The sequence below is a fragment of the Andrena cerasifolii genome, chromosome 5 (genome assembly GCF_050908995.1).
Source record: "Andrena cerasifolii isolate SP2316 chromosome 5, iyAndCera1_principal, whole genome shotgun sequence".
NCBI lineage: Eukaryota > Metazoa > Arthropoda > Insecta > Hymenoptera > Andrenidae > Andrena > Andrena cerasifolii.
Genome location: NC_135122.1, coordinates 15867247 through 15894089, shown reverse-complemented (window position 1 = coordinate 15894089; position 26843 = coordinate 15867247). Strand labels below are relative to the sequence as shown.

Below are 26843 nucleotides of genomic sequence, written 5' to 3'. Positions count from 1 at the left end.
ACCACCAGCGTCTGGTCGCCGCCACGTGAACGTTGATTAACGGGTTACACCACTTTGGAGCGTAAAAAAAAGGTTTAAGCTGTCTCTAAGATTTTTTCAGAAAATGATAAAGAATTTCTTGTTCCTTTCCTTCGAACAAAATGGCAACATTTTCTACGCGATATTTACTGAAGAAATGTGTAGATATCTTTTGGGAGGGATGCAAGTTCGATTGGTTAGGTTAGGAGGTGTGAAAGTTGCTAGACCAAATTTCTAAACTATAGGGAGTAGATTGTATTAGGACCAATCGGATTTGCATCCCTCCCAAAAGAATCGGCGGCTTTTCTTGCAGTGAAAAATCAGTAAATTTGCAAGCGCAATATCTCAAAAACCAGTGGAAATCAAGTGCATACATTAATGCTTATTGAATTTGTCTTGGAACGCACTATCAACTCACCTCTTCAAAAAAAATAGTTCCATTTAAAAAACCGAACTTGACCATCGTAACTTTTAAAATAATAATCGAAAGAAAAATTCGTCTGCGCTAATAAATTGTCCCCCTCGAACCATGCAACGCCATATTTTTTTATATTTTTTATCTCCGATACATTAGGAGATATCCAGCTGTTCAGCCTTCCCGCGGACACCCTGTATATCGCGGAACTGCCGGATTATTTCATTAGATCGTTAAATTGAAAAGTTCCTTCGAAATGTTCGAGCGAAGCGAATGAGAATTATGGAAATTATGCTGCGTGCCGATTGTGAAGTATTTTCGCGACTATAAGCTGTGATTTGAAGGAAAAAATTTTTTTTCCACTTTCTAACTGGTGTAACCTCGTAATCCGCGCCCGGCTTTGACCGCTACCGCCCTTTTACACCTGTGCGACCGCGGTGCCGTTTCAGGAAGTAGCTGGTTCGCCGGAAACGCGGGGGACGAAGAGGGCACGGGCGCACGATGCCAGCCGGCGCGTCGTCCAGCGACAGAAGGAAGCCTGAGGACCGTGGAGTCGTGTCTCGCGGCAGATACGCGCGGAAGCAGGGCTCGATTTTACCGTGGGCAACGAGCAGGGTTTCCGCGTTGCTCGCGGCACGCAGTGTGCTCTGATTCGTGACCGAAAATAGAAACGGGTGGTGAATGTGGCGGACTGAAGCGCGCGCGGAGCGACGCTCGACTCATCTTCAGCGACAGTGCGCGGGACCGCGACGGGCATCGCCATGGAATGGATGAGAAGGGGCCTCGCGAACGAGTGATTCCCATCGCGGGGACTCGATAGTCTCGGCCACCCTCAGGTGTTCTGCGTGCCCCGGGACCGCGTCCCAACACTCCCAACGCGGGTGTCTTTAATCTTCAACACCCCCACGACTGACGATCAACGCTGAAGCGAAGAGGAGAGCGTGCCGGAGGGGCTGGGATCGCAGAAGAGCGGAGACAGAGGAGGGGGCAGCCTGGAAGGAGCCTAATGTTTCTCAACGACATGGGGCTGCTAATGTTCTTAGCAGTAACGGCGTCCCTTTTGGGATACTGCCAAACGGACGAAAAAGGTAACGTATAGCCGGCCCTCGGACAGTGACGAAAGAAACGCCACCCCTCGCTTTCGCTCGGCTCGCGCCAGCGTAAATCGAGGGGAGCGTATTACGGGGAACCGGCGATAGACAGACAGAGATTAACTTTTATGGTCAGCGAAACGAGTGGCTAGCCGTGAATGCGTTATAACTACGACGGCGGCGGTGGCGGCTCCTTTCGATGGCACTGCGATGGTGGAGGGCGCGAGGGTGCGGAGAGAACGGTGGACCGTTTTGCGAGACGGACGGAAACGAATTTCCGTGAAACGAGGCGAGGTATACCCGGTATCGGATAACAAGAAACGGGGACTTTTTGATGCGCGACCGAAATAATGAATTTCCTGAGGGTACGGGGGGGTGGGGAGTAAATTAGCTCGCTGCCGCGGCTGAAATTTCCATTTCGCTCAGTAATTTAGTAATTGTTGATTCAACGTACCGGGAGAAAGAAGTAAATGAACGGGGACGGGCTGCGCCGGCACAGCCAGAAATTTCCCTTGTTTTTAATTAGCTTCATCAATCAGCGCCGGCTAAAAATGCATTGCGCTCCGTGCCGGCTCGTCGCTTGCAGCTGAACGGAGTAGTAAACATATCGAGGGATTAATTACAAAATCAACTTCGAAACGGTTGGTACTGAGGGGGTGGGAATAACGGGGAAATAAATCGAGCTGGGAAGGATTAATATAGCAACAAGAGACGCGGCTCGCTGCATGGGAAGTAATACGAAAACCTCCACAGTCCGATATAGGGTGAATGCACTTGAGGGGAGGAGACCCTATAAATCGAAAGGAAAAAAAGCTACCAGAGACACTAAAACCGGCGCCGTTTTGCACCTTGAACAAAAAAAGATCTATTTAAAATACTGCTTTATTTATTTTGTATTTATCATAATTTCACTGTCATAAAATAGATCTCTTTACTTGTTGTAATATTAAATACATTACCCTTAAAGTTCCGAAAGGATTAGCGCATTGGTAGCTTTGCAAAAAATTCCTAAAAATTCATACAAAAATAAGCCGTTTACAGGAACTTCTCCCCTTAATACCACCCAGGTTCCTAATATCGCCACTCGGTATATCTCCCAAAGCAGGCACTAGAATTTATCAGTCATGACCGGAATTAGTGTCTAAACATATGTAGTTCGAGAAAAGAATTATTTTTTAGTTTTAAAAATTGTTTTTGTATACTAGTTTCTAGTGTTTGTTGATTTTTTATACATATTTTTTTACATTTTAGCCTTTTTTAAAAATATTTTATTGCCATCTAAACTGCGTTCCTACGCCTGTAAAGTTTCAAGACAATTGAAAAATCATGCACTGTGCAAACATACTCCAAACATACAGAGGATCGAAGCTAAGTAAAATCATTTAAAAATTAACGAAGAACCATTTATATAGCAAGAACTGATAAAAACACACGTGAATATAACTTTAAAATCTCATATGTACAAGAATGAATCAATATTTCTTGAGCAGACGATATTAGGTACCCCTTTTTCGACCCCCGATGTTTGCAAGTCTTCCGTTATTTAAGTCCTAATTATAATTCTGCAGGGTTCGACGATTCTAAGTAATCCTATACGAAGCATGAATAATTTCTCTTCACTTCCAAACAAATTGCCTACAAAAATATCAATTATTATTGAACCAGCAGCGATTTACCTTTTGCTAGGCGATATTAGGTACCGTTACCCCGGTTGACGATCCCGGGAGCCGTTCATCCTTTGCGACGTCGCTATCGATTCGGGTTTAACGACCCGTTACATAGAAATAACAGATACATACCCTGGGCAATGTATAAATCCGCATAGACAATTGTTCGCCCTCCCATTTCAGAGCAGTCCGGCGGTAGGGGTGGGGAGGAAAAAGGGGGATGGTCGCGTTGAATTTGATTTTCCATCGAGCACTACGGTCCCTGCGAAAGAATGGAATCGCCGCGGTGCCGTTTCTGTTCGAGCGCGATGATCGATGCGCCGACGAGCAACTAATTAATCCCCATCGAGCCGGCGCGGCCGACGATTGATCGACCGGTATTCGAGCCGACCGGCGAACTTGAAAAGTTGCTGTTTAAAATAACCCGGGGGAATACCGTGGGCCGGCCTCCTCGTCTGCAGCCATCAACACCCGCGAGAGTTATTATAGTCTTTACGCGAATGGCCATTCGCTCGACCGCCTCGTGGCCACGGTATCGAGTGGGGCCCGCTCGAAAGGCGATCAAGGGGGCGCGTAATCAGTTTTTCATTTCGCTACCTAATCCGTCGTTTAGCGGACATATCGGCGGGGGATCGGAGATCGGATTAAGCCGCTCGGAAACATTCGACGGAGGTTAACAAAGGATTACCCTTTTTTCGCCGGCGCGCAACGCCACCGAAGCGACTTAATCTGGATCGATGGTGCACGCATAAAGCATCCTTGACTCTCGTCCTCGCGACGCTCGAGAGCGATCTACACAGCCGAAACACCGCGGCGGGGACGCGACGGTACAATCAATTTCCCGTATATTTCGCGTCCCATTTCCCTAATCCATCATGCCGCCAGTGAATTACTACCTATCGCGGGGGCAGGACACGCGGCTCCCTTTTCCGCGGCGCCCCCCTCCTGCCGCGAGCCTATCAACGGACTTGTTAATTAAACGCAATCGCTGGATTAAACAACCCCCGCAAAAAAAAAAGGAAACGAAATCTCTGTCCACTCAATGGAACTCCACGGGCGGAGCAGCGGTAATCGTCAGCGCGGTGAAACTCGCCGCCTTAATCCACCCGATTTCCCATCATTTCCCATCATTTCCAAACCACCCCCCACCCCCGCCGCGCGGAAAAGTATACCGGTGCAACCAATTTTCCCTCGGCTAATCTTCCGCTCATCCAGCGGATGCTGGTGCTAATCTGCTCATCTCGATGAGCAATCTCTAACCAGCTAGTGTTTGGCTGGCAGGGAATTCGGCGCACGTCCCGGTGACATTTTTCCGTCGAGGCGCGACAATCGGGCGGAAGCGCCTCCTGTCCGAGTTCGGTTAAAGTTTCGCGGGAACAGCGGCCCGTGAGATTCCTCGAGACGTCTTGACGTCAGGTCGTTAAGAACGCTGGGTTTGTCGGTCAGAGCTGGCGGGGCGGGAGGTCCGGGTTGGGGAGGGGGGGGGGAGGTGGCTAGGGAAACGCTGGCCCAGAAGCCACCGATTTGGCCGTTCCTGTGCCCTATTATCCCGGTAATTAGCGGCCGATGAACATTTCCGATAGCGGAAAATCTGCTCGTAATTGGATAAGGATCTCGACCTCGTTATTTCTGGGCCGCACCTTGTGCAGATAAACACGAGCCGCGTGAAATTAACGAACGGCAAACAGAAAGACGCGGGATCCGCGGCTCGGCTGGCTGGTTTACGATCCGATCATCCGCGTATTCTCCGTCGGCATAGCCGAAATTACGCGTCGATGGGTAAATATTACCATTCCCATGGTAATAGTAACCCCGCGGCCAACGGGTCCGAACGGACGTTCCGCGGGATCGATTTCGGTCGACGCTGGCGCTTTTTGCATCGCGAAAAAAGTCGCGCAGAAAAGGGGAGGCAGTCGGATTCCCCGTGGTTAATGACGCGCACGGCTATTCCGCGTAGTCCAACGCGTTCTCGAATCGTTTGCACGGAGGAGCAAAGCGCTCCGGAGTCCCGGGCTGGGCCGGTTTCTCGGTACAGTCCGATCCCAGATCTCTCCTTCAACGCTCGCTTGAAGGAGTTGAAGTCGCCCATTCATCGGTCCCGCCGGGCTTTTCAATCGCTTTCTTCCCCGGTGTCCCTCCCCCCCTTCCTCTCCCCCCCCCCTCTCCGTTCCTCCTCGTTTTCGACCCCCATTCGACCTACTCGATCCGACGGGATACAACCGATAATGGGAAATATCGCGTATCCCCTGCGCAGTGCTAGAGGGGAGGCATCAATTAATTTCCAACCCGGCCTCGTTCTCGTCTCTTCTGCCGAGCGCGAGTTCCTCCCGCCTCTTTCTCTGTTTTGGCTCTTTATCGAAATCGGGGATGCCTCTCCGGGCTGGCCATTGTGAATGGGGGAAAAAAAAGAAGGGGCGGTGGTTTATTTGGGAGTGAACGAGAACGGGGAACGAGTGCTGCGCGTCGATAAAAACACACTGCACACTTTTGTCCGCGAGCAAGCGGCAAATAATTTACAACCGTGCGCGTTGCGCTCGTTTAACGCGATAAATTAGAGAGAAAGCCCGGGCGTCCGCGGCCTCGGGCTGCCGCTTAAGTTGTCCCCGGTAAGTAAACAGAGCGGCGAGCTTGCGACTGTCGCTAGATTCGCGGAAATCTCCAGGAGTTCTAAAGACCACCAAAAACACTGCACCTTTTCGCCACGGATCCAGCAGAGTCTGCAGATTTCGCGGGTTTTCCTCGAGCTTCGGAGAGGCTAAATTTCGACTAGGAGCTCCAATTTGATCCGATTAAAATCGAGAGATTAACGAGCTCGACGCTTCCTCGCGAAGATGCGCGATGATCGGCGCGAGGAAGTTTCGAGTCGTGGTTAAACGCGAGGAACGAGCGTGAAATCTTTAATCCCGCCTTCGCGCAAGGCTGCGCTCGTCTTGGAGTAGTGAGAGCTCTTTCGAATTAGCTGGAGGAAGGCCACCGCGTTATCTCTGTAACGCGGAGCGAACGGTACGCTTGAAAGAAACAGTGGAACGGGATCGGGACGATAAATATGGGAAATTTATTGCAGTGTCGTTCTACGGGGCGAGCTACATTCATCTGCCCGTGCAAGAAGCCAAGGGCGCGACCGACATCAGCTTCCGGTTCAGGACCCATCTCGCGGACGCTATGCTGCTGCTGGCCGCTGGCAAGACGGATTACTGCCTGATCAAACTCGAAGCCGGCCGATTGAAGGTTCGTTTGCTCTCAATGCTTGCTTTCTATTAATAGGCTTTCCCTTTGGGGACCACGACCGCGTCGTTCGCCGATCGCGATGGGTATCCTGGTAAAGCTAACACGGGTGCTAGATCGCCCAGGCGAAGAAAGTTTCATCGGTTTCCTCGCCGGAAAAATGGGGAAGTAGAGACGAGTTAGAGGCGGAGGGTGAAGTGCCCGAATTTCGTCCCCACCTTAGACCATTTTATGTGCCGATGATTATTTATGAAAGTGGTGTAAGTAAAAAAAAAACAAAATTGAGACTTCTCTTGATTTATGTTATATGGATTTATATTTCGATTTTGTGAAAGAATTGCTGGAAAATAATCCTCAAGTGAACAGTGACGTGATAATGGCACTTTCATAATGTGCCGCGACAATTTCACGGTCATTTCGATAGTGGTGTAAGTAATTTGTGAGAAAGGGAATAATTACATATTTTTGTGTTATGTATTAACCTTAGATGGCGGGCGAGGAAAGAAAAAAGGGAAGGGAACGCGAGATATACTTAAGGGGTTGTACCTAGTCAGGCGGTCGAAAAGTAGCGAATTTTTGTGAATTTTTTTTGAAGAAGCGGAAGCGTATATTTTTACAAAACTTTTTGAGCTTGAAAGAGCAACATTTAAAGAACATTTGGTAATTTTTTCGTGCAAAAGTATTTACGTTTATAAGAACGTAACAACCGACATCCAAGAAGCATTTTTAAAAATTTGGTTTTGCGGTGAGCACTGCCATTCGGAACTAGATTATCTAAAATCAAAAAACAAAAATGATTTCGTTAGTATATTAATGTATCCTCGGGATGACGGAGAGAATTTTCCGAAATATTAATTTAAAACAAAATGGCGGATATTTAAAGTTGAAATCCTGATTTCTTCGTGCAAAAATCACGCGACCAAATCAGGATTTCAACTTTAAATAGCTGCCATTTTGTTTTAAATTAATATTTTGAAAAATTCTGTCTGTCAACCCTAGGATACATTAATATACTAACGAAATCTTTTTTTTGTTTTTTGATTTTAGAAGTTTTAAAAAACAGATTGTCGTAGAAGTTACTCATAAAATTGTACAATGATAAATAAGTTCGACATTGGAAGAGCATACATGTTGCGAAACATTTTGTTCAATACTGGAAAAATATTTTTTAAATATTTTTAAATATCTCGAAACAAAAAGTACATGACCTACACCACTCTCATAATCACCTGCACACATGTACCTATAAGTCACGGGTGAAAATGATGCAAAGGTAACGGGGAAAATGTGTCGTCACTAGCGGGCCAAAGATTCTACTATCCCAACTGAATTAGAGGGTAGTCGGCTGAGCCTAACCCAACTAAACTCGCAGGAGACACGGAGCGTGCGATCTCTGAACTACCCTCAATATCCGCGCGCTATGTACTTGCACCCCCTATTGTCGACAGAAAGCGAGGTATCGAAATCAATCCAGCGCGATGAAAAAAGTTGGAGAGCCTCGTGGCCGTCTCATCGTTGCGGGAGCGCGGATGGAAAAATATCTCTCCACTCCCAGCCGCGGCAATGCCAGTTAGGGGTTGTTAACCAAAGTACCGTTTATTTAATTTGCCCGATACCACTATTATTCCACTGCATAGGCGACGGGGCAGCGCGACGGCTTTTCGCGGGATTTCCACGGGGCCGACCGTGTCGATCGCGTACAAACATGGAATGCAAATGACCGGCGGAATACATTTTTCGCCACTATTTGCGAGCGGACAAAGCTCGGGGATCCAGCGGACGTCCCTTCCGCAACGAATTGCAATGTTTCATTTCGCTCGTCCGCGAACGTTAAATCCCCAGCGCGCCCTGTTTAATTAAATTAAAAACACCGACCCCGGAAGTGGGCCCGGCGACAAGGCCTTCGCAATTTCGAAGGGTGCACGCGGCGACGGGGATCGCTCGTTGCGAGGCCATCGATCGACAGCTCCGTAATGCCGTGTCGTTCGTTCCGCCCGCTATAAAACGATCGTTCCGGACCCGCGCGACCGGCCACGCGACAGACTATTAAAACAGAATAAGATCGAAACTCGCAGCATCGAAAAAGCAGACACCCACCCCGCGCACGATCAGCGCGTCGACTCGCAGCCAACGAGCGATCGTTCATTTTATAACAACGTTTTACGCTCAAACTCATTATTGCCCGGGCTTTTGTCGCCCGGCTCGCTGATTTACGAGAGACCTTAGCGTCGCGAAATTGGTTTAAACAAAATCAACGGGGGAAGGACGGGGGGGGGGGGTTCGTTAAAATTTACGCCCCCGCGAATTTTATGGCCGTTTTTAATTCAACCAAACAAAACAACGGCCCCCTTTCTCCGTGCCTCGCGATAAACTCGATTTTTCTAGGCGAAATGAAACGCATCGATCAACCCCTCCGCCCGCCCCACCCCTGGCCCGGTCGCCGGCGAACAGTGGCGCACATAAATAAGATGCCTCTGCCCGCGGTGCTTTAATGGCACGAATAAAACGGCGGAACGACGTGACGTTGTTAAAATCAAGACACGGTTTTTATCGAAGTTGTAAAACCGCCCGATGTCGGCCGGGCCGTCGTTACACGTGTGCGTGGCAGCGTTTTTTCACCACCCTCTCTTTTTTCCCCCCTCCGTTTTTTACGACGCTCGTTGTCGCGTGCTCCGACCACGCTCAGTCGACCCTTTTTACGTGTATCAAAGCGGGTCTAATTTCTTGGCGAGGACAGCTCGGGGGAGCAACAAGCTCTGACAGTCGTACGCTGTAGCACGTGTGCGGCGCGCTCACCCCCTGTCGGGCTAAAGATAAATATTTCCAATCGCCGAAAGATTCCCCGTGCCGTTCGAAGCCTGCTCTCTTGCTCCGGGAAAAGGATCCTATCTTAAACCTCTGCACTGGCCCGGCCCACGGAATCGGGCGCAGATTTTGCACGGTCGCGTTTGATTACTTGTTACTGCTGAATCTGAACGGAAATCGAAGCCTTCCCTGTCGCCCGATCGCAATAAACTTCTCCAGGAATTACTTTCTATGAAAAGCAACCATAGCGGGTGGTTTGAGAGCAGGAGAAATGGGGTGTTGGAAAATAAGGGTTACCCTAGTGGAGGGGTTGTCTAGGAAACTAAACCAGCTGCGACGAAGTTCGGCGGCTTCAAAAACTGAACTTCAAAAAAATCCGAGACTTCGCAGAAATGCAGCTCAAGCGATGCTGGTAACGCAACTAAATTCTCATTCTACCACCGATACCATTGCAGTTAACTTTTACGGTGGAAATTTAGGTTATTTATATTTTCATTCGGCAATCAAACGGTCCTAAGGAAGAAATCACCCCGCCAAAGAAATGGTGACTTTTCACATTATCGCGAATATCTGCGAAACTGTAAAAGATATCGAACAAAAAAGTTCGATTCCAAGTTTGTTGGCTTTCGATATCCTACAATATGGCGATAAAGAATTGTGGGAAAAAATGATGGTGGTGATAAATTTTGAGAAAGATCTTTTGCGCAAAATCTTTATCGGCGCTTTATAGGAGATAAAAAAACCAAGGAACTTAGAGTTCAACTTCTTTTTTATATCTTTTACGGTTTTGTAGGTACTCCGGATAATCTGAAAACTCACCATTTTTCCAGTGCACGTTTTCACCCTTAGGGTCGTTTTATTGCCGAGTAAAAAAAATAGTCACGCCATCGGCATCTCACGAGCTACGTTTCTGCAAAGTTTCAGATTTTTTGAATTTTCGCTGAATCACCACCCCTCAGCTCGCACCACCGGTTACGGACGAACCTGTGCGTACCACGTTTGGCGCACCCCCTACGCTTCCGTGATACCAGCGACGATGAATCGGGATCGAACGAACGAGATTCTCCCCCATGCATTAATCAGACCGTTATTAACGATCGCTGGGTGACTCCGCGACGCCTCGAGGAGCGAGTGCTCGTCGCGTTGGAATTAAACGGGTCGCCCGCCACTTGCATTACGAGGAACAACGACGCGCTGGGGACCAGGCGAGGCCCGGAACGGCCACTTTGCTGGCTGGTAATAATCGCCGACGAGCACTGAGTTACGAATTACGATTCCGTGAGAAGAATCCGCGGAGGAGGCAGGGGAGGACCCGCCACGGGACACGCGGAACTTCATGACGATTAATAGGGCCGGCTTCATATCCTGGCCGACTCGTTACTGCTAATTCGAATGTATTATACCCGACACCGCGTCGCGGAACGGCAAACGCCCTCGGCAAGTAGCAATAAACGCGAGCCCCTGTAAACGTTAACGCGCTGTGTTGGCCCTGTTAACCGTGGCCGTCGTTATTACATAGCTAAGCGTCAACGTTCCCACCCCGCGCTTTTTACCAATGAATTTTTCAACGTATGCGAGGTAAACACGCCGGCCAGATTTTTTAAACCGTTCGCTCGCCGATGTTTGAGAACAGGCCGGGTATCATAGAGCCGTCACGAATTTTTAACGACGTATGCACTATTTTCCTAGCCACTAGCAGTACATTCCTCGTGGGACGATCTATAACCATCCCAGTCGTACAATGAATTCGACTGGACTAATCAATCCTGCTCGCTAGTTTGGGAACAAATATCGAGATACACAGGTACATACTCGTTTGCTTTTGTCACACACGGTTCTTCCCCCTTGTTATTCTACTGTGGTTAACGTCTCCCTGTGCCGGCGCTTTCCTGTGCCGGCTGTCTAATCATTTATCCAGCAACATTCCGTGTAAAGAATGGCACCTAAGTGGTTAGGGTAAATCCGGGAGACGCGGTCGACCTAACAAGGGGAGGACACCGTGTGGTAGACATCGATTTCGATGAGCCTTGGCACGATGGATCTGTGTCGAAAATAAGTAAATAGGTGTCTGAGCGTTTCTGCCAATGGGCCTTATATATTATATTAATATATTAAAATTTATGGATGTTTTCCTATTTTTTTTTTGTATAGTCTCTTAAGACAGCGTACTAAAGGTAGTAATAAAATTTTTCTATGAAAACTGTATGTTATTCCTGAAAAAAAATTCATAAAAATGGCTTACTTTTCCGGCCGTCACAGTGGTGTTTCTCCTTAAGACTATAATCTAGTACCTATCGAGTCGATTTTCGAATTAGTGTCTTGTTTTGTGTTTTATTATCGGAAGATTTGGTGTAAAGGTGTGGAAAGATAATGAAGAGGCTTTTAGAGAATGGGCTTCTATGGCATCATTTCTTAAGGTGCCAAATTTATACACAACAAGGTGTAAGGTGAATGTCCCAATTTCTGCTCATTTAAGAAATAACTCGTCATAGAGAAGGTGTAAAAAATTTGTTTGCCATCAAAATTTGCGGAGTAATTGATCAATTCTTTAATAATAAATCAACCAACTCAAAAACTATTTAAGAAAGATACTTCAAGATTGTTAACTATTAGTAATTTCTAATTAAACATATAATGCTCTAAATGTGCGTATTTCTGTTGATGAAAAATAGCGATGTATGTGTTACACCAAGCTCGTGCAACACTCGCGTAATTGTTTAAATAGTTTAGAATTATTTCGTTGCAACTATAGCACAAACGTAACGCGTATAATAATAAGAAAAATACGAAATCATCGGAAACGGGGACATGAGCAGAAATTGGGACGTTCACCCTTATACCTTGATTTCTTTAAATATGCCGATTCTTTATATGAAAGAAAAATCATAAAAATGTCCCTACATTCCAACCTATCAAGGGCACGTAACCCCTTAAGCGAACGGTGTATCAGCAGAGGGGAATTTTGCCGTGCGATTCCTTAACGACTGTGATTAAATTGTTTTCCCCGCGGATATTAAAGCCACCCCCCTTCGATTCGCTCGCGGCCCGCTACGAACCGTGAATTATTATCCTCGATCGGGAAGGGGTTAAATTCCAAGCCAATGACGCGCGTCCCGCGATCCCTGGGAATCTCGATATTTCACGCTTCCGATTGGCCGAAGTTAATCGAGCCGCTCGAACGTGAATTGATACGCGAGAGTCGGCAGCGAAGGTGCGTGGATCGGAAAGAATTGCCGGTCACGCTAAACTAAGTCCTCGTTCCGCCCCGCTAGTCGCATGATGTTTTACAAGCCGAGTTCGAGCGTGTTTGGCGGAGGTGCATGAAACGTCGCGTAGTTTCTGATTGACTGGAGGGATGCATCCAAAGTTTCCGCGGGTGGGGAACGCGAAGGACCGCAGAAAATGGCCACAAACCCTCTTTGACACCGCAGACTGGCTACGGCGAACTTCTGCGCGCAGGTTGTCGGTTTTAATTGCCCCAGTCAGATTGAGTTATAATGGTCCCAGATATTTTTCGGGGTCTTTGAACAAATAGAGGGAGGGTGGCATAAATGTTGGATGAACTGTTAGATGGCAAGGGGTAGCTTTTGGTATGCACCTCCGATTGCTTTGGTCTTTGAATGTGTTTTAGGGGGCCGACAAATTAGAAACAGGTGTCTTTTTATTTTGGCCCGTTTGTACGTTTAGGGGGTGAAACCACCCGTCAAAATTCGTAAGAAGAGATGATGTCCGCCTATGTTCACACTGTCTTTTTTATCACCGTTAGAGTTATAGCTATTTACTCAAGATTACATCGGAAAGAAAAAAACAATTAAAAAAATTGTATCATCTTAAAATATGTAAGAATTAACACCAAAAAGGCTAGCGATTTTTTTGAAAGAAAATTGTAACACATAGGGTAAAAAGCCTTTTTGGTGTTAATTCTTATATATTTTAAGATGATACAATTTTTTTATTGTTTTTTTCTTTCCGATGTAATCTTGAGTAAACAGCTATAACTCTAACGGTGATAAAAAAAAACAGTGTGGACAGAGGCGGACATCATCTCTTCTTACGAATTTTGACGTTTCTCACCCTGGGTCAGTATGACACACAGAGAGGGAGCAAGTGGCCCTGGCACCCCCCAAGGAAAAAGAAAAAAGTAGATTAATATAACCGCGCCTGAAATAATTCAAGAGCTTCGTAAAAAGAAAAGAAAACTCTATTTTCTTCTCAAAATAAATTTTTATAATCCGCTAATAAATTCTATTGAATTTGCATCAGAAATATTTTCTCCCCTTCAACCCGGCTTCCCCAGATTAAACCCTGAGTGCGCCAATGCCCGGGATTAAAACATAAGTACACGTTCCTTGTAACAGTACTCCGGGACCTTTCTAAACTCTGTAATTTAATTTCTGTCCGAACAATTCGCGCCCTCCCTAACAAAGAAATTGTTTAAAAAATGGAGTATGTAGCAGCGGTGGGAACTAGCGTCCCGAAAACGTGGCAAATCCCCCGGAAAGCCGGACAATTGCCGTCCAATCAGTCAACTCAGCTCGTTACGCGGGTGCACGGGCGAAAAAAAAATCGTAATTCGACTGAAGCCGTGGAAAACAACGCGGCTGCCTTGCAGTATTACGCGACGATCCTCGCGGAACCGGGCCGGATTCGGCAGGATCGTGGAAAACTCGCCTCCCCGTCGGTGTAACCTCGAGACGGCAACTCGAGTAATCCAGCGTCGCGACGCAGCGTTAAAACACCGTCTAAGTGCATCAGGTGCGGCGGAGACGGCGTTCCTCGGTCGGGCGCCCAAATCCAGCGTGAAAACCACGCGAATCTAATTTCGCGAAGGGCTAAGTCCGCGACCCCAGCCGTGAGAGGTCGGGCGCGGGTGTACGGGGCGGGGGGCGGTGTCTGAGCTTAATTAAATTTGTTAAGAAGATCGTTAAGGAGGATGAGAAGGGGATAAACGGGCGGGCAAAAAGCGCGATGGAATCGTTTCGGTCTCGCGTCGCGGTTCTGCGCCCCCCTGGATCCCTACCGTCTTCACGATTATCCCGCGATTTCCGACTTAATCGCGCCGACGAGATACGATCCGGTCATATCGATGGCCCGATCCTCCGGCAACTTCGTTTCGATGCAAAGTACGCCGAGAGAATTCGACGGGAACGAGTGTTACTTATCCCCCCACCGTTCACACTCTGAAAACTTTGCATCACTTCAATCCTAAACTTTTCTACGCGCTATCAGCGTATCGCTGGTGGCTCTATGGAAACCCTAGGACACGGGTGTTGAATATTTTCGCTCGCCTGGGCCGCATTGAGTGGAGAGAAATTGTCTTGGGGCTTCGTATAAAATGTAGTATAGTAGACTGGTTGATAAGTATTAGCAGTTGATATTAAAAAATGGAGGGCAACGTAAATATGTAACTTAGTTAGTGCCTTACTACTGGGATATTTGACCTTGTTTTTTTTTTGCGAAACTCATTTTACGATCTTGCGCGGCTGCATTATTAGCTGCCCTGGGTAGGGCGGAGCTTACTTTTCAACGATGAAAGTATGATCTTCTTAACATCTCAGTTTGTTCCATTTTATGGAAAATAAAATCGAGCAGAATATGAGCGGAATAATTGAGCTACCTATATTTAGGGGTAGCTCGATGATGCTGAAATTTCCAATGCACGTGATAATTATATGGAAAGGCATGGGACACCAGAAATTATTTCAAATCCATTCATTTGTCCATTAAGAAAAATAGAAACTGAGAGAAGGTGTCGTTCTGCCCCATCTGACGTGTAATTCAGTAAAGCAACTAGTAGAGTGTAGCCTGCCAGCAGGAAACAGACACTGTCTGATGTCTGAGGCTCGCCAAATTGTCAAATATAAATGTAAATGTATAAATCATAATATGGTTGAATTTTCATAATTTCTGTAATCTTTGACTCACTTGAGCTACCCCTAGACATAAGAATGTATCGTCCCAAGTTTGTATGTAGTGTTTATATATCCGGAGGAGGAAATCAGAGTAAGACTTATGAAAAATATTTAATTTCTTTTTTAACTTTTAAGCTTCACCCTAGTGCAGGGCCGTGGGTTCTACGCGCTTGCTCTGGAATTTATAAAGCGCCATCCTAGAGATTTTCTGATTTTTCCTTTCCGCCTACATTCATGAGACTACCCACCCTACCTGTACCCGCGAATTCGCCAACGAGAAACGCGTGCACATATTCGCGGAACAAAAGGAAGCGTCGTTTTTATCGGCTGTAATCGACGAGCGGAATATTTGCCGATTGTTCACTTTCCAATCACCGGTGCATCGATAATGCAGCGGCGCGGCCGGGCACGACCTACGGGGACGTATAAATTCGCGTTTACACTTGGACCAAGTGTCGTGTCTCGCGCGCTTATACATATTAATGGGCTTCTGCATAGTCATCGGACATCGGGCTATCACCGGCCGAGCTCTGCGACTCGCAAAAGCTCACGCCTTTATTACGGAATCGATCGGGGCAACGCGAGCACCCTGGCCGTAGGGCGTCGATGAACACCGTCCCCGTTGTCGCCTTGGCTGCTGCCAATCCCGCGCCGCCATAATTTCCACCCGCCCCCGCGTGCCATCGACTTTTCATTTAAGATACGGGACCAGCTTGATCGTCCGTGCAAGGTCGACGCGCGACCGAGTACCGCTCGTAAAGGTAGTGTTTCCACGTCGCGACTGGACGCAGCGTTGAGGACTTCAAAGTCGATTTTCTCGAAAATGAAGCGCGATATAAAAAAAGGTTATTCTTTCCTTTCGACTTATAACTAAATAAGTCGATAAAAAGGAATAACATTATTTAATATCGGACTTCATTCTCGGGTCATTCCACGCGAAGTCGGACACTTTTCGGAGTAACATTTCGGATTTTGGCGCAACTTGGATATGTTGTAGTCTTTAGCGGCATGTAAACATATCTCGAAGGATTTTTCGAAATGTCAAAAATTGTGGATGTTACAGCTCTTTGAAATATAGTGTTTACTATTTTTCCAAAAATTATAACTGTTGAACTAATAAACTGATAAAGATGACCTTTTGGGTGCTTGCAGTGCAGATACGAGAGTACCTAATAAAAATTATTTCACTTAATAGAAACGAATATTTGACCAGTTATTTAGTAATTGTTCCAAACAAATGCAAATTTATAGTTGAAGGCACGTTTTTAAAAATTTGGAAAAAATAGGAGGATAAAGCCCTGCTTTTTCTCTTTATGGACATGTTTTGAAAAACGTGGATGTTTTAAAATTGGCCAAATGAAAATTAATTGAATGCAACGCTGCGTCAAATCACACCGGCTCGACTGGTCGCTCGGGCCGTGGGGTAGTCGCAGCGGCCAAGCGGCTATACCTACCACTTTTATATAGGGTATTAATGAGGGCCGCTGCAAGGTTTGAAGTAAATATATTGAACTATCTATCTAGTAGATAGGGTTTCTTTATTTCATTCCTAACCTTGCGTGGCCTTGAAGGTCATAGTATACCATGCGATACTCTTATATCTGCACTGCAAGCACCCAAAAGGTCATTTTTATCAATTTATTAATTCAACGGTTATAATTTTTGGAAAAATAGTAAACACTATATTTCAAAGAGCTGTAACATCCACAATTTTTGCAATTTCGAAAAATCCTTCGAGACATGTTTACATACCGCTAAAGACTACAACATATCCAAGTTGCACCAAAATCCGAAATGTTACTGCGAAAAGTGTCGGACTTCGCGTGGAATGACCCTCTCGAGAAAATCGACTTAGAAATTTTTAGCCGGTAAAGGCTCGTCGGACGCAGCAGTGTAGCACGGCGCCTTGCGTTCTCTCTGGTGACCGATTCCTAGTCGCGATTAAACAGCCTTCGTCAGGAAACCGTCGCACTAACCCCGCTACCACGATAACGTATTACTCCAACAGCAGCCTTACGCTGTCGGGTCCAAGACGCGAGAAAGGAAAAAAATAGAGTGGGGAAATAAAAGGTGGTGGCGCGGGCATATAATCTCTTCCCGTTCGCGGCGACCCGCGTGAAAGGAGCGAGCTTTTGGATTAATAAAATGCGCCAGCTACTCTGTGTCAACTGTTTCCTTTTAACGTCGTCGGATTACCGTGGCAACGCTCCCTTTTTCCCTCGGCAATTTTCCTACGGCCCATTTAAACGGCCGAATGCCCCTTAAACAGATGCTAATTTTTATTCTAATTCACTTAGAAACACGGGCGCGGAGCTTTTCCTAAATAAAGAACGGATTAAGCTGGACACGGGCGCGAGCTGTCCTTTGCGAGCTTCCTTTACAGCGCGCTTTTTTACCGCCCGCTTGCGCAGCTTTAGCTAACTGAGTGGACAAGTGTCCGCCGAGCGATTACAAAGCGAAGACGCCTAGAACCCCATCCCCCGAGTGAAGCGATCATCTCAAAGCTCGCGCCGCCTTCGACGCCCGCTAAAGAATAATTACCCAGCGGGAGGGACCTTATTGCGAGCTCGAAGGCGTCCCGGACCCTTCGATGTCCCTGGCAGATAGTTTAAGGAGCTCTTTTTGCCACGATCTTTCGACAGGTGCACATTAATCTGGGCGCGGGCGAGAGCGAGATGGCCAGCGCCCGCGGACTCACGCTCAACGACCTCAGCTGGCACGCGGTGAACCTGACCAGGCGAGAGGCCAACATCACGCTGCAGATCGACGTTATACACACGACGAGGTCCCTTCTGCCGGGCCGTTTCTTCGAGCTCAACATACACTACGGCGTGTTCATCGGGGGACAGGGTGACTTCAACGAGCTATTTCTAGGTAAGACGCACAGGCTTGACTCACCCGGGGATAAATGGTCCCGCCACGTGACCGTATATACTCGCCCGCGACCGTCCTCCGTCGACTCGCTAACAAAAACCACGTGCAACAGATCCCCTTCCTTCACGCCTCGTCTACGTCTCTCTCCGTACTCAGCTCCGATTCCCGACGTCAGCTCGAGACTTCCACGATCTCCCTCGATCTTTGCCCGTCTCGTTGAACGGGGGGAAGAAAAATGGGGAGGCGCGGAGGATCGATCCCTTCTCTTCCTTCGCGATTCACCAGCTCGCTGACGTTAGACCGGCATCGATCACCATTCTCCACCGCGGCCGGCTCTCGGTGCGATAAACCCCGGCGCGGCTCGAATTGATGTAGAAAAACAATGTACCCGCAGACGGGGGATGAAATATCTCGCGGCGCGCACTCGAATGGAAGTGGATGAATCGAGCCACCGACGTCGCCCCAAGTACCGACGCGTTATAAAAATTCATATTTTCGCAACGGCAAGCGGATTACAGCTGGGGGGGGGGGAGGGTGAGGAGGACCAGAGGCACGCGTTACGCTATCGCCACCCCCTGGCGGGCACACGGGCTCGAATTTACTTTTTGTTTTCGTTGCGGAGGAACGCGGGCTCCATCGCCCAGGATTTCCTCCCCGCGATGTGGAAACAAGGGGAGAGACCGCTGGCCCGTGCACCGCGTTTCTCTTTATTACTCCGCCCGGCGCAATCGAATCAACGAGGACCTTGAGCATTCGTTCGTTCCACGGACCGCGGATTACGTACACAGGGCCCACGTGGAAACTATCGCATCGCGAATTAGAAACGGACGAGTGATCTCGCCAGCGTGTTTCGGGGTGAATCAGCGAGGCGACTGATCGTTTCGAGGGTTCGCGGATCCTTTGCAACTGGAAGAGATCGTAGAGAAGACGATTGGAAAGGTGGCAGGGCTGGATTAAGAGGGTAGTGGACTATTTCAGCTTAAAAAATCAATATTTTATATTTTACTGCTTCTGAAAGTCTCAGCCTTTGCGAACATTTTAAACAGATGTTCATGGAAAAATTCAAATAATTGTCGAAGTTATAGCAGCGAACGTAACACACTGTAACACCCCGAACTTTGAAGCCGGCTGTCTCGAAACACCATTTTCAGAGACGGTGTACATCATAATTCTTGAACGAATGAATATTTTCACTTAAAATTTTAACTGGAGCCGTAGAATTCTATTCTCTATCGTGTAGAAATTCCGCATCGATATTGGATGTTTGTAAAACATTTTATAACTGATTAAAGACGAGTTTTCCCCGTAAAAATGTGGAAAGAAAATTGCTTAGTGTGTAACTTCTACAATTTTTGTTCGAATTCATCGGCAAGTTTCCACACTGTAGATATTTGTGTATAGAATAATCACCTAAAAGCATTTTGCTTTCAGATGATTCGTTCACCTGAATCGATGTACACCACCTGCAACGGCGCGCCGTACAGGACTATCTTCAACGATTAATAACTTCGACAATTTTATACATTCCGACGATTTTCTTTTCGTAAATACTCGCAAACATGCCCACAATAGATTGTCAAAAGCACGACTATAACGATTGTTTGGTATCGAAGTAATTTAGCGTCAAAGAAACTAACGATTTTACGTATGCAATAGTCCACTATCCACTTAAGACCTTTACAGGCCCTAAGCACTTCAAAGATTTTGAGCAGTATCGCATCAACGTAATGTACGGTTGCATAAGAATTTTCGATAATTTGACTGAAAAATGTTTCTAACAATAGTTAGATTTTAAAATTCAGAAAATTTCTATGGTCCCTCCCGTTCTCCCGATGTCCTAAGCACGTGCCTATTCTACTTCTTGGTTAATCCAGCACTGAAAAAGGGGATGATAGCGGAGTTATCGACGCTGAAGATTGGTTACCGAAGTAAAGAGGTGTTTGGTAATTATTTAGAGGACGCTATGCCGAGGCTACGAAGCTGTAAATAGCTTCGCATTTATAAAGGAAAGTGCGAATAAATTCCCCGCGCAGCCAGACACACATTCCCACCACACATCCTCCCCCATGAAATTATAAACCTTTTGCATACGAATTACTTGCCCGGGCTTCTAAAAACGGAGCAAAGACGTCGTAAAGAGGAGAAGACAGAGCTGCAGACCCCGGGCCACGGGAGCGAGCGTCGACAGGGAAAGCGAGTGCTCAAGCTGTATCGAAAAGCGCTGGAAATTAAGACAGATCCCCGCCATGAATCAAGCTGCCCGGCTGGCAGGCTTCGGTACCGAGCCATCGAAATACAATATTATTTAGTGCGCGTCACGGGGGATATTTACTCCATCCATCATCGGACGCGGACCAAACGGTCATCCAGCAAGATTAGCAGGGAGTATATATCCCGATACCACGACCAGACCAGCTGTTCCGTCTCTGTATTCCGCACCCGATCTCCTACCATTCACGCTTCCGTTATCGATCTTCCTCGGCGACAGGCTCCAATTACCCGAGAACGCTTCAGAAGTCGTCGATCCACCGATCTCCGAGAGATTCCTTCGCACGTACACCGATTTCGAGCGAGAGAGAGACGTCGGGAAGCCGAACGCTCTTCAGCAAGAGCACGCGAGTCGGCGGTTACCCCCTCGGAGAAGATTATCCCCGGGGCGAGGCCGATTCAAACGGGAAACATATTATGAATTACGACGGGACGAGATTCGCGGTTTCGCCAGCCCCCGAGGACCAGGCGCGCGTATCTCTGGCGGCCACTTTCGGCGGGGGTGAATCAAAAGCGAGCGTGATTACGGTTGCTTTACGAGGAGGCTGAGGAGTACTGCGGCGGCTCGTTGCACCGCCGGCCGGCGAACAGCAATGATTTCCCAGGCAAGCTGGCTGCCGAGGATGGAGAGCAAAAATTCATCGGGCAAGGTGGCCGAGGTGACGCGTACCAAATTGAATACGATCGGTACAAACACGGACCCCCGCTGACGGCCCTTCCCCGCCGTTCATCCCCCTCCGCCGCGGAGCCCGGCGCGGCGACCAGCTCGAAATTCAATTTACATATTCATGACAATTCATTTGTACCCCATGCTACGACACAGCCCACACCCACCACCGAGCAGCTCTTATTAATTCCTGCTGGCCCCGGCAGCCACCCCCAACCCCCAGGAATAAAGAACCATGGAAACGGAGCGAACCGGCCCCGGTGCGGGGCAATTCATTTTTAGGTATAGAATCTTGCGTGCGTTGGAGATGTTAATAGAAAGAAAAGGAGTTCGCCACGGTTCCTTGGGATTGCCACTTGGGGGAGGCTGGGACATTATGCGCCGTGTAAACTCCAGCCCGCGGATGCCTGACTTATTCATCCGCTGCCGCGAGTGGGGACCGACTTTTCAACCGATCTCTGGCAGAAGCGGAAGTTGTAGAAGATTTCATTTCGTGCGATACGCGCACGCAAGGTAGGACGAGGTGATCGAACGAGACTTGCAGAGTGAGCAATAAGGAATTGCGAAGAAGAAGGGGGGTGAAAGTATTATTTGGAAATCCTCTTACGACCGATACTGTGCAGCCGCGGAGGCAGCGCGCCTCTGGATTCCCCGGCATGAATTTCGTTTATCGAATGACGTTTCAACGACTACGGAAATACAGAGAATATTCCCCACTAGACACACATTCGGCACCGGGGGAATCAATAAAAGTGTGCACGTACATATATACGCGTAACGAGACGTCTGTGTCAATGTTCCGCCCATGAATATTTGATCACGGTAACGTCCAAATAAATCGCTACATTCTTCAGCGCGGCGAGACGGGAAATTATTTATTTTATGACTCCGTTTCGCGGCGGCGAACATCTCGAGCGATTCCTTGCGTTATCGCCCTCCTCGGTGGCGAGAAGAATCGCGGGGCGTGACGCATCGAACCGTGCGAACCCTATTTCCTCTTTCATCAACGCTGTATTCAGCTTCGCCGAGGACACCTTTACCATCACAATCTACTATTAAAACGGCCACGATTCACTGGAATGAAGCGGAGGTCGTTTATCCAGCGTCTTCGATCAACGGTGCCCTTAAAATCCTCGAGGCAAACTTGCAGCGGTTTCGCTCCACTGTCGGAGGCAGGCTTTCCCAGTGAGTGACCTCTGTCCGTTTAGCGGTTGTCCAGTATCTTCGGCTGGTTGGTAGGAAAAACCGCCCTCGGAACTTCGCCAATTAATATAATCTCGGCGCAGGCTAGAGGATCACGGGGAACGGTAGCTGCGGCAAGGCTGCGGGGATGAACGATTTACCGCACTGTGAACGACTCCGGTTTGCTGCGATACCAGCTCCCTCCACCCCTCGGAAAATATCATCGCGACCGACCGCGCACACCCCCTAAACGCCCCTCGATTTCCCCTTTACGCGACTCGCGTTACTTTGCCGCAGGTGCGCCAGGCGTCGTCTTCCATCCACCCACCCGTAACACCTGGGGGTTGTGATCGAGCCGTCAGGGAAACTCGATCAGGCTCGTTCGAACGCGGCTGTATGGGTGTTTTCTTCTAAAGGAAACCAAACTGTTGGACGAAGTTATCCCTCTCGTAATTACCAAACCAAACCCCCTTGTGGCGGTACCCTGCGTAATCGCACAAGTTCTTCCTCAAACCTACCAATTCCTATCACCTGTCTCGTTGCAATTCCTCATTCCCCTGTCTAGCAAATAAGGTAGAGCCTGTAACGCAACTAAGTTTCTTTGTTTTACTAATGAACGCTTATTGTGCCGAAACAAGATGCATATAACAAGAGTACAATGAACAAAACGAGCAATGTTAACAAAGGGTATAAAGAACTATGTCCTTAGATCGAAGGCTCCAAAACTGGAACATGCGCAGTCTTAGGAATGAGTTATATATAATATTGCACTTAATGCTACGGGGGAAACTTATAAGCTAAGCTTATAGTGCTTATTAATACTTGTTTTGGTAAATTTTGCACAGTAAGGCAATGACGAGTCTGTGTAAATCAGTCGTTGGTATTATGCGCGTGAAATAGCTGAGTGAAGGGAGAAAGAAGAAGGAAAGATGTTGTATTTACTTGAAAATACTAGATAGAATGTAAGTTTCTTTATAGAGAACTAGCAACAATAACAAGATGATGTATAAAGTTATCAAACTCGCATATATTATTTGTGTCAGATATCAGACGAAAGAAAAAATAGTACATGTATATCGTGTAATGAGGAGTTACTCTCATATATAATTCGCTTAAACTTGGTCAATAGATCCGCGTACATTATTTCAACCACCCATATAATTACCATATAAGTGTTGATTATATATTCTCTTTAAAGGTCTTTATCTTAATTTTTTCAATTAAAGCGATAATAGATTATTATTATTATTAGTGGTAAAGTTGGTTTCGTTTTGAATAAAAGCCCTTCAAAGTGTCGAGGAAGGTGAAGGAGGACTGGAAAACTCTAGGGATGGGGGTGTGTAATCCTCGGTTGTTAAAGGTTTTTCTATAATACAACGCGTTCGGATAGATAGGGCTGTGGATTAGGTAACGCAAATGAGTAGACGCGTAGGGACTAAAAAGAATGAACTTGGAACTTGTATATATACGAACGAGACTGAGACCAGACACTTGCGAGAAAGAGTTTAGGAGGCTAGACCTCTGGTGACGCTGGCGAGCACTAACAAGCGCGATCCCATGTTGAGACTGGGACGTCACAAGCCCACCAGCAGGCCCCAGGACGAAATGCACACTTTTTAGTCCCACCTTCAACACTCCGCACCTCCCACACCCTCCATCGTCTCGTTTACAGTTCATCGACCCCTGAGGAAACGACGGACAACGCTGCAGTGTTGTTTGTACACAGAAGGAACTACAGCCCGAAATTTTACATCAGACTCCACTCGACGAACGCTGTTGCTGCACCCGTTACGCGATCGTCCTCCGTAAATCACGCGGTGAGACTCGATACCCCACTTCGCCGGTTGGCAGCCACCGAAACTGAGATAATCTGGCCATCAACCTCGAGACGCGGTTTGATACTGACGCTTTCATTACAGCGGAGCTTTCATGAAGATCGCTCGACGAGCGAACGATACTGAGGGATGCTCGTGCCAAAGCGCCACTGTCCCTCGTTCCCCCTCTTCCCCCAAAGCGCTAAGGATCCCCTCGGCCATCCAGTTTAATATCCGCCCGGTTCGTTGTTCGCTCGCGCAAAAGGTTTCGCTCCAAGGAAATTGCCGGAGGCTGTCGATAAAAATTCCGAACAACCCCGCGGCCCCTCGCGACGCGAATAAAACGCGTTTACGGCTACAGTTTCCGCGGATCCTCGATAATCCAGCGTGGTGCCTTCCGAGCGTGCCGATTGCCGTAATAAAACGCGAGGCAACGAGCTCGAAGAAACAACGCAAGTGACACCTTCGAAATCGACCAATGTAACACGATCCTGGGATCCCAAGACTTTGCTACAGAAAGGAGGCAGCTCCAAATTTTGAAAATTTACCCTGCCATAGAGAAAAGATATTTTTCTGTAGTAATAGTGCTGAACACTGTGTCGATATCAGGGGCGAATTTGAAGATTTGGTGCTTCTAGACTAACAAGCGTCTGCCGCCTTTTCTCTGAAATATTATGAAATATTTTAATTTAAAAGAGTCAACTCTATTTTAAAATTAATTCAATATAACAACTCACATATGAGTTATTGCTACTTTGCTACATGAAATTTTTTTTTTTAAAATTGTCTTAAGCCTCTGTGTCAGTGACTCCCAACCTGCGGATCGCGAAACATTTTCTGCCTGCGTTCGGTTTTTTAAAAATATTATTTGGTTAGAATTATATTCCAAAATAACTTCCTATATTTAACATGTGTTTTACCTCATTAAATTTATTTCTTTGAATATAATAAAAGTAGATCGCGACTCAAAAAAAAAATTGGAAAACACTGCTCCATGCTTAAACCTTTTTCAATTCCCTTCGCCGAAAATTTGCCGGCCCTCCTACTTAGCCTATACCCAAATCCACCCTTATTTAACATATACATAAATCCTAAGTGGGTAAAACACTTTGTACCCTCTAAAAATATTCCTTTACCCGTGCTTTTATTACTTTCCCAAAAGTTACTGCACTTGCAGCTGCCCCGTTGCCGCGAGCTCTCCAATTGCCTCGAATTCCGCGGAAGAAGCTCTCGGGCTAATTTCCCGGGATTTACGACGCCGCGGGGGGTTGAAATTTCGCCTGTTCGCAGGACACACGGATTACTTGCGGGGTTGCATGGCGGGCATAATCTACAACGGTGCCGGTGTAATAGAGTACGCCAAGTCGAGGAAGGGCCAGTCGGAGGCAACTGCCGTCACGTGGAGCTGCTCGCCGGAATTCGACGCGACCAGGAGCACGGAAGTGAGTTTCGTGGAGGACGGCTCGTTCACGGCGATCCCCAGGCCCATTCCCCGCTCGGGATCAAGGTACGTAACCCGACGCCGACGGCCGCCCTTTCATCCCGTGAATTACACCTGCGCGCGTCTGCCGAGACCCGACCCCGTCGGACACGTCGTTAAGCCTGCCATACGCGAGCGAGTTAATTGATATTCGACCTACCGCGCAGATAATAGAAACGAAATTGGGTCCTCCCCGAGGGCCCCGTTCCAGAATTCGTCGCAGCGCCGTAACGACCTCCGAGGGAACAAGTTAGACTTGGAATTAAAGTTCGGCAAAGCCTCGCGGACGAATAGTTCGTTATCACCGGTTCAGGGGCTCGTCGATGGACGCCCAAACCGCCGTGAATATAGAATAGCGACGATATTTGACACGCGTCCGCTTTAAGCCCCGCGTAAATATGAAAAGCAGTCGCGGAATCAACCTCGGGGGCAAACTCGCCGTAGCGTTGCGAACTAATGCACACAGAGTTCCCATCCGCGGCTTTGTGCGACCTGCTTCGTGTCCTGTGTGGAATAAACGGTACTCGAGTGCGAGGGGCAATAGAGGAGAGAAGTAACTCGAGGTTTCTTCAACTTCCCAGTCGAATTATGACGGTTAAACGTTTCGCCGAGATGCCCGTAAACAGGCATCGAAAACGGTACTTTCTTTTCGCGGCGGATATTGATAAGAGGAGTCCTTTAAACGCGAGCCTCTCGAGACTCGATTCGGTCGCGGCTTTCCACGGAGCTCCGTGGAAAGATCGTTAAAGGGGAAGGTTGGAACAACAAGCGTAATCGCGTTACAGCGTAGACGCCGCTAATAGTTACAACGAGCTCTGCCTCTCGTCGCATCCTCCACGCGAAAGCACTTTGATCCCCACTTTTCGGAATAACAAAGACTTTCGGGGCCACCAGCCAGTTCGATTGGCTCGGCGGAATCACAATGGTAGAACCCTCCATCCCTCTGGCCGACCGGGAACGATGTTTGCGAAATTAATGCCATTGAGAACCGTTGCCGTGAAGTGTCGCCGGAGCCGCGAGGCGGGGGGAAGGGCATTGAATAAATATTGAAAGACGCACGACCGCTTTCAGGCGATCGATCCATTGTAGCCGATAATAAATTCATCTATATACGTGATTTACAAGACGCTCGAGCGCCGTGCAACGCGGGATACACCCGCGCTCCCCGAATCGATTCGGTACAGATTTCCACGACAATCGTGGCAATTCGGTCTTTAATCGATAACTCCGCGAGGTATGCACGCGGCGTATTCGCTTGGTTAATGGAATTCGCGAGCGGGGGCACAAAAGCTCTAATAACCAGATTCTTGAACCGTAAGCTGATTGTGGCCCTGATATATCACCGGTTTCGGAATGAATATATTTCGCCAGGACTTCCCTTTAAATCTCTATCATTTCTATCGGCCCATGGAACGGGAACTCGGA

The 26843-nt window shown here is 47.7% G+C and overlaps 1 protein-coding gene across 1 annotated transcript in view; it reads left to right on the top strand.

Annotated features, from left to right (window-relative positions):
- Kon (chondroitin sulfate proteoglycan 4-like protein) overlaps positions 1–26843 on the top strand; it is a 46762-nt gene that overhangs the window by 5069 nt on the left and 14850 nt on the right. Inside the window, exons 2-5 of the mRNA XM_076813149.1 lie at positions 883–1521; positions 6256–6419; positions 17776–18007; positions 25229–25445. Coding sequence (XP_076669264.1) covers positions 1440–1521; positions 6256–6419; positions 17776–18007; positions 25229–25445 — 695 coding nt within the window. The 5' untranslated portion in view covers positions 883–1439. The remainder of the gene's footprint in view (positions 1–882; positions 1522–6255; positions 6420–17775; positions 18008–25228; positions 25446–26843) is intronic.